Genomic DNA, 11,264 nt, shown 5'->3' on the forward strand with positions numbered 1-11,264 from the left:
TAGAGGCCGGAACTCTAACCGGATGCTCTATATAAGTATCTGGGCAATAGAGGCCGGTCCTTAAACCGGATGCTCTACAAAGGTGCCAATGTAGCTGCTGAAAGAGTCCTAATCAATCTATGCTCATAAATGTCCGTGGAACACCATCCACACTTAGCCAATCAATGTAAGTCCTTGGAATCAAATCGAAAATCAAATTCAAATCGCGAAGCAGAACTAGTGTCACCGACGTAACTCGTGAAACCGTAACATTGGGGAAATAAGGATAACTATCATCGGAGCAAGCGTATCGCCTAGCTAAGGCCCAAACTATCAAACTCAAGTCCGCTACACCAATCTACAGGGATCTAAGTCGGCCGAGCAATGCCGAGGCAAAACTAAGGCCTATCGGTTCTGAATCATGCATTTCTAGGGCAAGCCTTAGTTAAACCTAAACTAAGGCTCAACATGTTTCAAATAAACGGTAATCAAGCATACAAGTACTCCACATAGCAAAGAGAGTCAATTAATAACACAAAGCATGCTTACAGTTACCCGATAATTTTCGAAAGGGGCCGAAACATGATTTCTAAACACCTATGCATGATTCAATAACTACCAACCCAAATCCCAACTAATCAACATGCCATCACACTCACGAGCTCAATCTAAGAGAGGGAAGCCGTAGCCTACATGTAGGCCGATCACACGCGTTCCAAAATCACTTCTCCGGAGCTTTCCCTTTCCGAACGGCCTCGAAACGTTGCCCTGCTATAAAAAATAGAGTCACAACGTTATAACAGTCATTTAGACACCAAAATTACAACAAACGAAGACGGGTCAATTTTGGAGTCAAAACGGGAATTGTGGGACCCGCATCGAATTGTCCGAATTTGACTCCGTCAAGAGACCCTAAACAGTACCCTGAACTTTTGTTCCAAAATGGAACACAATTCGAGGCTCATAACGCAGCAAAAACCAATAAGCAAGAAAATCACACTTTAATAAACTAAAAGAAAACCTACAGCAGTCTAAACTCGAAATCTAAAAGGATCTAATGGTACCCAACACTCGTTGAACACTCTACAACGAAGCCACGACAATTTCCAACATGTATGACTTCGAATCACCCAAAACCGAGCTAAAATGAGGGAAATATGACCAAAAAAAGAATGCCAAAAACAAAAGCTCAAAAAAGGGTACAACAGTCAGGTTTATCGGGAAATTACCTCGAACTACGCACACCCAACAACTTCCGAACACTCTACAGCGAAGCTACCAAAAATACAAAACTCCCGCACTTCGAATCGCCTAATTCGATTGAAAGATGAGAGAGTTATGAGGGCTTTAAGTTTGGAAAATGTTGTTGTTGTTTCTGCATTTATAGTAGATTTTTCTGCAATAACTTTCCAAAAACTAAAAACTCCGACGGGGTACTCCGATCTCATTCGGAACCCCGTGCACGCAAACGAGATATGCAACCATATCAAATTCGATATTTCATACTCAATGGCACAGTCAAAATTTCCATACGAGGTCATCTTGACAAAAAGTGGGTCTCACACCCAAATGTCATTTTAAGTCAAGACCCACAAAAGAGCTCAGAAAAATATCAAAAACCTCGAGACACAAAAGAAGGGTCAATCTAGACAAAACTTGACATTCCGGAGCTAACCACGCTGACGGAATTCTCATCCGAGCGCGTTTACTCAGAATGTTGACCAAAGTCAAACTTAGTCTTAAACTTAAAGTTAAAACGCCTAATCGCACCGACCCACACTGAAAATCTCGGGAGTCATGCCGACCATGCTACTAGCCTAAAATGACCCTTTCGGAGCTGATGGAATCGTCATAAATGGATTCCGATGTCATCTTCTTGAACTTTTGATCGAAAATGATCGTTCAAGGTTCATAAGTTCCAAAACACAAAAACTCGCACCATAACCAAACGAACGACCAGGTGACCAAACTGTCAGTCCCAGCAAGTCATAAATGATTTGGGGTCGCTACAGGAACGCTCTAAACGACACACAAAAGGCAAGACACAGAAATGACCAGGAGGGTCATTACAGGTCCCTTCGCACTTAGAAAGTTGTTCTAAAATGCTCTAAAATAAAATCATGACCTCGCCTCCCAGAGAAAGAAATCGCCTCTAACTTTCTGCTAATCCTCTATTCTAATTTCAACCTTTAGGACTCGTTTGGTGTGAGGGATAATACCATATAGTCCCGGGATTAAATTATAGTACCGCTTATTTTGTTGTTTGGTTGGCAAGTTCGGGATAACTTATCCCGGGATTAATAATTAGTACCGGGATAAGTTATCCCTCTATTTGGGTGGTATAGTAATCCCGGGATAACTTATCCCCGGGATAAAATAGGTAAATGACAAAAATGTCTCTTTCAACCCTTTTGTTATATCACTTTTTACATTAATGAAGGGCATTTTTGTAAACAAATAAATTGTTCTTAAAATTTATTATTTTGAATACAACAAACCAAACACTCAATAAAAAATAATCCCAACACAACTTATCCCATCATAACTAATCCCAACATAACTTATCCCAACATTACTTATCCCATCATAACTCATTTTCAAACCAAACGACCCCTTATTCTCTTGTCTAAGGACATGTCTTTGGTGAGCTGAAGGTGTTATCTTATCTAATCACCTTTTCCCAATTTTTCCTTTGTCTATCTATATCTCTCCTTAGGCTGTTATTCAACGTCTCACACCTCCTCACTAGATCATGTCCATTCCTCCTCTTCACATGTCTGAATCATTTCAATATCACTAATTCCCGCATCTTGTGCCACGAAGGCCACACTCACCTTGTCTCATATTTTTTTGTTCCTAATATTTTCTCTCCTAATATGTCCACACATCTACTTACGCATTCACACTTCCTCTATTTTTTTATCTATTGAACTTGTAAGTTCTTGACTGACCACCATTCAACCCCATACAATATAATCAATCTAACCACCGCCGTATAAAGTTTACTTGACACATTATCTACACAAAAAAAGGCACAGAAAATCACATCATTTCCAAGAAACAAAAATCTTAAATAGCATGTGCTGATCATCATTGCCCAGCGATTTTATTCAGAATTAAACAATTCAAACTTTCAACATATCATAATATATCTACTGCAATTAATAAATGAACACAGAAATATTTCAAAAACAATTCTCCAAATGTAGCAGATTTAAAAGGTGTTCTGGCATTTCCACTGAAATGCACAATAAAACAAATCAAAGATTCAGGAAGTTGATCAAAGTAATTAAGGAACAAACTTAATAACACGATTACTCTATCAAAAGTAGTAATCACAAACTTGTTTATTTTAGTATCTCAAGCCTGATACATCTTCAAGACAAACTTGTTTATTTCAGTATCTCCGGCCATATCCGTCTTCAAGTTCCAAGCTCTCAAAATAGAACCCAAGCACTGCCGCATACGATGCTAAATCTTGTTCCTTTGGTACATGAAAATATTCCATCATTTTGGTAACCAGATCATAAGAGTAGACTTGTCTGAGACCACAAAGATGAGTTTTTAAAACAACGACGAGAAGCTTATGATCGTTCAACATTCCCAACAGCATTGTTTTTCCGGAGAAAGGTTCTAAATTGAACTTCTTAGTCCAAGAGTATGAACTATTTTCATTCACGAGCATCCATATCTCAATATCCTTAGTACAATCCTCAACGGTGACCATCATCGCAAGTGATCCTCTCAAAACCATAAGCTTTCTGTGAACAAGTTGGCGCTCATCAGGAATATCTATAAGTTTGAATTCATCCTTAATCAGATCAAAGCAAATAATTAATCAGATCAAAGCAGATAACATATTCCACCTCGCGTCCAGCCAGCCAATACATAAAACCATTCACAAAAATCTGAGGTTCCGAAGAACCAGTCAGGGTAGGAAGAGTGAAAGATACGGTTTTCCATGAACCTGAACTCAGGGTATAAACCCAAGCAACTTTCGTTGATTCATCATCCCTCAACATCTGAAAAGGGACTTTCAAAATTTTATATTCATTGCTTTGTTGATGAAACCCGAGTTTTAGATGAGTAAATTTGGAGCACTCAGAGGGTATATTGATGCATTTGTATCTACGATTAGCGGGATTCCAGAGGATAACTACTGGTGAGTTATAGATATCCTTGGTAAAACAAATGAAGCTATTGTAGCAAAACTCGAATCTCACCCCATGAGTAGCAAAAGGTGAATACAATTGTTGCTTTATAGAGGAATTATAGTGTTCAATGTTGCGATGAAGATGGAGTGAAAAAATTCAGGCCGGAAGCTGCAGCTAATATCATTTTTGTGGTAAGAGATAATGACAGAAGGAATACGAAAGATTTGATGATTGCTGTGCATTTTGATAAAATTAGGGGCTCTTGAGGAAAGTATACCCCTGCCAGTATCAGCTCCATTGCATCTTTGGGAAAATTGCAGCTTAAAACTAAGTAATCTTCTTCATTGTATATGAGTAGCAAAAGGTGAATACAATTGTTGCTTTATAGGGGAATTATAGTGTTCAATGTTGCGATGAAGATGGAATGAAAAAATTCAGGCCGGAAGCTGCAGATAATATCATTTTTGTGGTAAGAGATAATGACAGAAGGAATACGAAAGATTTGATGATTGCTGTGCATTTTGATAAAATTAGGGCTCTTGAGGAAAGTATACCATGATTTGGCCACACACTTAAACCGGAGCAGCGATCTGACCGGAAGCCCTGCAAGTATCAGCTCCATTGCATCTTTCTAAAACAAAACAATATTTCTAAAACAATTCTCCAAATGTAAGAGATTTGAAAGCTAATCAAAGTTTCAGAAAGTTGGTCAAAGTAATTACGGAATAAAATTGAAAACAAACCAGCACTTAATAGCGCCATTACTACTCTAACCAAAGTAGTAATCACAAACTTGTTTATTTCAGTATCTCCGGCCATATCCGTCTTCAAAGTTCCAAGCTCTCAAAATAGAACCCAAGCACTGCCGCATACGATGCTAAATCTTGTTCCTTTGGCACATGAAAATATTCCATCTTTTTGGTAAGAGTAGACTTTTCTGAGAGCATAAGGATGAGTTTTTAAAACAATAACGAGAAGCTTATGATCGTTCAACATTCCCAACGGCATTGTCTTTTTGGTGAAACCTGAAATCGTTGCCTTTTTATATAATTTTTTTTTTTTTTTTACTGAAATCGTTGCCAAGGCAGCGATTTTTAAGAACTTTTTTTTTCTATAATCGCTACCTTTGGAGCGATTTTCAATTTTTTTTTAACGGAGTAATGGCGTCAGAAGAAAATCGCTACGTCAGGAGCTATTTTGCTCTTTTGGTAAAATAAATTTTTGATGTATCCTTTTGGAATTTTTGGCAATTGTTTTTTGGCCTTTAGGCTCCGGACTCAGAGATAATGAATCCACTTCAAGGGTAAAGTCTCTATAATTCAAAAGTATACATCTGCTCAAACCATATTTAGCTGCCAAGGCCTCTGCTTCCAAATTACTGTCACATTGTATAGGTGAAGAGAAGGCCATCACAAATTCAAACCAGATCTTGAGAACAAACAAACTCAATAAAATTGTCGCATATCTCATTGAACAACAAGTAAAACATGACGAATCCTTCTATTTGGTCTAGTTTGAGATTCTTGTTCATTATTTTATCTATATACTATAGTATCTTATCAAGCATATGATTGAATTTGGATATTTTTCATCCTTGTGAGTAGAGGATTTTTCAAAAACTAATTATATATATACCTTCGCGAGATCACAATAAGTTATTGTCATTATTTAACCATAAAAAATAACTTATTTTGTCATATCAAATTGGTTTGTAATGGTAATTTAGTTGAGTGATTTTATTGATACAAAGATTTAAGCTGAGTGATTTTATTGATACAAAACAAAGTTAATGACTTTACTATATAAATTTTCAAAATCGAATGATCTTTTGAGATAGAAAGTATAAGAGTTAGAAATGATTATAAAAGCGTAAGTATTATTGATACAATGTGTGATATTTATACACGTACAACTATAGAAGAGAAAGGAATATGCTGGACATAAGAGACCTAAAGAGAAGAGGAACTAACTACGTATAACTCGAACATACTAATGTACTAGGACTATCAAAAATACTAATGTACTAGAACTCTACATCCTTACCCTTATCAGAAGGACCACGAGAAAAAACAAAAGGTAGTTTACTGTCGTAGAGATGTCAAGCTTTACTCGCGATTCAACGGGAACTAATAAGGACCTGAACTGAATGAAACGTCAAATCTCTCATGCGGCTATCTAAAGAATGAAGAATCACTATTGAACGAAAGCGAGTGAAGTGAGTATGCGTGGAACAAGCTAAATAGAAATTGTAGCAACAAACTACTAAGGAAATAATTATGTTAATGTTTCAAACAAAAATATACTTTCAAACTCAATATTTTCTAAGAGGCAAGTTTTGAAATAATTTAAAAGATAATAGTGGAAAGTAGTCTTTAAATTATGTCCTTAAAGTTTATTTTCTTTTTAAGGTGCATCATACCCAACAATTCACTTAATATGAACTGTGAATATATAAGACGAATTGTAATTAAAAGTATTTTTTTTATAATTTAATCAAACCTAATTTAGTTTTGAGGGTAGTCATCGAAACGGGAAATTTGTTTTCATTCAAGGAAAGAGGTCAAGTTTTTCAAGACATATTGAAGAATGAGTTTGGAGTAAGACCTAGGAAAGACCTGTCTTGGCCTGGCTTTTGTTAATATCAAAATAATAATCAATAATTTTCTTTATCGATTTATTGCTACGTCAATAAAAACAAAAACTTTTCACTCAGTCTGAGATTATGTAGTTAAATTTGATTGGATACAAAATGTAAAAAATATGAAAAGATTTTGCAATATTTCAAAACTATTCTTTAAAATAGTATAATATCTTTATAGACTTTTTGTCAAATAAGAGAATCCAGCATACGTAAAATACTATAAAATATTGATGGCGTTATTAAAATTTTGTAAAATACAGAAATATGTCTTTTTTTAGATTGATTAAAAAAGAATTTATGTATAAATTGAGACAATAATGAGAGTACTAAAAATTCTTAATATTTTTTAATCGGATTGCAATTTGGTTTGGTTTTTAACCATAAAAAAATGAACAGCCTACTTCCAATGGTTACACTAGAGATTCTCAAGTTCTAAAACTTAGTTAAACTACAAATTTAACCACAAACGTGACACTAATTAGTCCCAAAATGAAAAGCTTGGATCGGAAATTAAAACCAATAGAAGTAAAGGATCAAATATGTATTTAAATGTCAAATGCAGTACAAATTCAACATTTTCCAGATATTCTAAAATAAGTTTACATCATTCATTCATAACAGGCTTGTTTTCACTTGCTTTTGGCCTCTTTTCCTTGGGCTTCTGCTCTTCTGTTTTCCTGTAGAATTAAACAAAAAGGTTAGTAAAATGCTTTGTGGTATGGAGTGAGGCTGTTGACACGGAACAAGTGGACACAAAAACTACATTAGCTAAAGATACAGGAATGTTCTCAATAATACACTTAGAGCAAAAATGTTGGCACACGTGTTTTAGACCCTCCCAAAGAGGGTAGCTTTTGGAGGATTGACACACCTGGAGATATTTTTCAAGAGCAACATGAGACGCTTACGTGATCAGAAACATGACATCTAGTAGGAAAATATCTCATCACTACGACTGAGATTGCTTCAGTTTCTATATACGCATAGAAAAAGGCAAAAATCAAGATGTTTCCTAATCGAATTATTTCTGAAACTGAATCAAAATTTCAGTTCTCATTATTCCACATAGAGGAAAGGACCATATTCCTCCTCTTGTAAAACTTTTTGCTCAAGATATGAACAGGTAGGGGTCTGCCTAACCCCCCACCATTGAGGTGGCTTATTTAAAAAAAAAAAAAAAAAAAAATCAAAATTTCAGTCTTACACAAACACTTAGCGGTTACACTCACCGCTGCTATGCAATAGAGCAGAACAAATTGAATAATTTATACAAAGCTCACAATACAGTAGAGCTAATCGAGAAATTTATATATAAAATCTATTCAACGCCTCCACCTAAAAGGAAACGAACAAAAGGAGATAATGTAAAAGGAAATCTAACAGACGGACTCTTCTTCTGCAAGCAGGCAAAATCCATCTCACAAACTATTAAACTTTACGTGTTAAGTTAGGCTATGAATTTGAGAATGTAACCCTAATACAGCATAAATCATAAATTTATAATACCTCCATGAACAATAAATCGGAAAACACTGAATTTACGGTTAGCGAGAGAATTTATATGTACCTCTTGTCAGATGCACCTCCCTTCTGGCTCAGGAACGATTGGAAAAGCGGTGACTTCACGTCGTAAATCATCCTCGTTCGTCGGCAACAACTAGTACAATAAACTAAACCCTAATTTTCACTTTCAACTTCTCTTTGTTAATTCGCTACTATTTATATTATATCGCTCCAGTAATTGGTAATGGGCCGCTTGTTCAGACCTTATGGGCTAAGTTACTGAGGAATGGGTTACACTTAAATAACAAACAACTTTTTTATGGGGATAATAACCGTTACACTTAAATAACAAACAACCTTTTTACGGAGATTTTTATTAAAAATTGCGACTTTTATAAAAAGTTATGACTTTTATGAAAGATTGTGACCTTTTCGAAGGGTTGTAATTTTTCAAAGAGTTGTGACCTTTCTGATAAGACACAATAAACATTTGTCATTTATTGTCTATAAATAGAGGAATTTCCTCTCATTTTAAAACAATGAAAATTCTAAACTTCTTCTTCTTATGCACAATTAAATATTTGTGTATTTTGCTCGTGTTGAGTGGCTCACTGCCACCATTGTTTGTGTATCAGTACACTGGTGAATAGAATCGTTCTATCTTGAGAGGATTTATTCTTTAAACCTAGGGAACTAGAGGGGAATAATTTACTGAAGGCGACATTGTGCATTCAGTCGACTCGATTTTTTCCTTTTAATTTCATTCTATTGTTACAGATCCTGATATGTTTTTTTACAGCCATTCATTTATGTTTATGTTATTAATTTTTATTTTTGAGTACAATGCTTTAAACTTTGTTATTTATATTTCTGCAAAGTTATTGTTATAACTATTTGTTTGTATAGATTAAATAACATACGTTAATTGAGTATTCAGAAAAGTTTTCTCTTCTGCAATTGTTCAACGTACAATAAAAACCCCTTTTAAGATCTATACTACCATCTCTTGAAGACAAAATTCAAATTTGGTATGTCATTGTAAGGACATAAAGGCCTTAAAAATCTTATCGTACCTTGATGTGCCAAGTGAACCAGGAAAAAAAGACAACATTAATAAACTTTTGACATGGCTTCAAGGATGTTGTGTCAAATGATCTATAAAGGAATATTACTAGATTTGTAACATCTCGCAAATTGAAAGAACTAGAAAGAGCTAGAATTTGAAAGAGTGATTTTGGAAATAATAAAAATTTGGAAATTTGACAAGAGTTAAGTTAAGAATGAGTTTTGGGTCAACTTCAAACGATCATAACTCCTGGATCAGGATGAGTTAGGTATTTTTCCAGATACCTTAGAAAAGATCTTTGAATTATCTTTCCAATGCCACCAAGTTTGCACAATTACGAGTTCGTATAAGTGAGATATGTCTGAAAAGGGACTTTCAAAATTTTATATTCGTTGCTTTGTTGATGAAACCCGAGTTTTAGATGAGTAAATTTGGAGCACTCAGAGGGTATATTGATGCATTTGTATCGACAATTAGCGGGATTCCAGAGGATAACTACTGGTGAGGTATAGATATCCTTCGTAAAACAAATGAAGCAATTGTAGCAAAACTCGAATCTCACCCCATGAGTAGCAAAAGGTGAATACAGATGCTGCTTTATAGGGGAATTATACTGTTCAATGTTGCGATGAAGATGGAGTGAATTTTTTTTTATATTGGATAATAAATAATAGTGCAAAATAAGCAAATCATGTATTAGTATTGACATTGCTTAAAGTGCATTAAGCATGTTTTAGTACTAAAATGTAAATATTTATTTACTTTAAAATTAAAAATATTTTCCCCTTGTTATTACATTAATTTATTTCATATTGAAAAGTTATAGGATTTTTTTTTACTTTGATGATACAATAAAACTAAATGAAGCATTTTCAACATTTTTCATCTAAAAAAAGACTAAATATTTTCTCCATGTTGAATTCTTAGGTAGGATACTATTTACTCATGAAAATATGGGTAAACTAGTATTTTACCCAACCCATTTGTTACCCAATTCATTTTTACCCATATCAAATATGGGGGGGGGGGGGGGGTTGTATTATTACCTATTTTATGTTGACCCATTTTCAACCCATCCAAATTTGACCCAACCCGCCCATTTGCCACCACTAACTGTGAATATACAAGAAGAATTGTAATTAAAAGTATTTTTTATAATTTTTAAATATCTAATATTAATTTAGTCCAACCTAATTTATTTTTGAGAGTAGTCATTGAAACGGAGAATTTATTTTCATTCAAGGAAAGATGTCAAGTTTTTCCAAGATATATTGAAGAATGTTTTTGGAGTAAGACGTAGCAAAGACTTGTCTTGGCTTTTTGTTAATATCAAAATAATAATGAATAATTTTCTTTATCAGTTTATTGGTACGTCAATAAAAATAAAAACTACTCATTCTATCTAAATTTAGGTAATTAAATTTATCTGGATACGAAATGTAAAAATATAAAAAGATTTGACCTGGTGATTCAATTTGCATCACTATATTCTTCCAATACTGTTGAATATTAGTTATAATGCAAAGCAATAGTTTTTTTTAAAGTATGTTTTAAATACTCCAAAACTCTTTTCATTGTCATCCAATGAGTTTGATTGAGATTACTCGTGAACCGACTTAGTTTATTAATAGCATATGCTATATCTGATCGCGTACACTTCATGATATATATCATACTTCTCAATACTCTAGCACAATCCAATTGTGAGTCACTTTTGCCTTCATTCTTTTGAAGTACAAATCTCACATTTATTGGAGTCTTGACAATATTGAAATCCAAATGCTTGAACTTGTCAAGTACATTTTCAATCACATCAGTAACTTCAATGTCTTTCATATCGAAGTTACTTTCTAGCATATGCTTAGTAGCATTTATGTTAGAAATGTCTCTTTTGACGATCACAATGTCATCAACATAAAAA

At 34.3% G+C, this 11,264-nt stretch overlaps 2 protein-coding genes across 2 annotated transcripts; both read right to left on the reverse strand.

Annotated features, from left to right (window-relative positions):
- Nucleotides 1-3,376: 3,376 nt before the first annotated feature.
- LOC107062381 (uncharacterized) lies at nucleotides 3,377-4,952 on the reverse strand. Its single transcript, XM_015312939.1, has 4 exons — nucleotides 4,877-4,952; nucleotides 4,712-4,764; nucleotides 3,846-4,001; nucleotides 3,377-3,790 (listed from the first exon to the last, which is right to left on the reverse strand). The coding sequence occupies exons 1-4, from the start codon at nucleotides 4,950-4,952 to the stop codon at nucleotides 3,377-3,379; spliced, it is 699 nt and encodes a 232-aa protein (XP_015168425.1).
- A 2,320-nt stretch (nucleotides 4,953-7,272) lies between these two features.
- On the reverse strand, nucleotides 7,273-8,473 carry LOC102581782 (wound-induced basic protein-like). The gene is made up of 2 exons (XM_006356478.2): nucleotides 8,342-8,473; nucleotides 7,273-7,451 (listed from the first exon to the last, which is right to left on the reverse strand). Exons 1-2 carry the CDS (start codon nucleotides 8,410-8,412, stop codon nucleotides 7,379-7,381), a joined length of 144 nt encoding a protein of 47 aa, XP_006356540.1. The 5' UTR covers nucleotides 8,413-8,473; the 3' UTR covers nucleotides 7,273-7,378.
- Between the last annotated feature and the right edge of the window lie 2,791 nt (nucleotides 8,474-11,264).

Source organism: Solanum tuberosum, unplaced genomic scaffold, assembly GCF_000226075.1.
Source record: "Solanum tuberosum cultivar DM 1-3 516 R44 unplaced genomic scaffold, SolTub_3.0 scf00222, whole genome shotgun sequence".
Classification (NCBI taxonomy): Eukaryota; Viridiplantae; Streptophyta; class Magnoliopsida; order Solanales; family Solanaceae; genus Solanum; species Solanum tuberosum.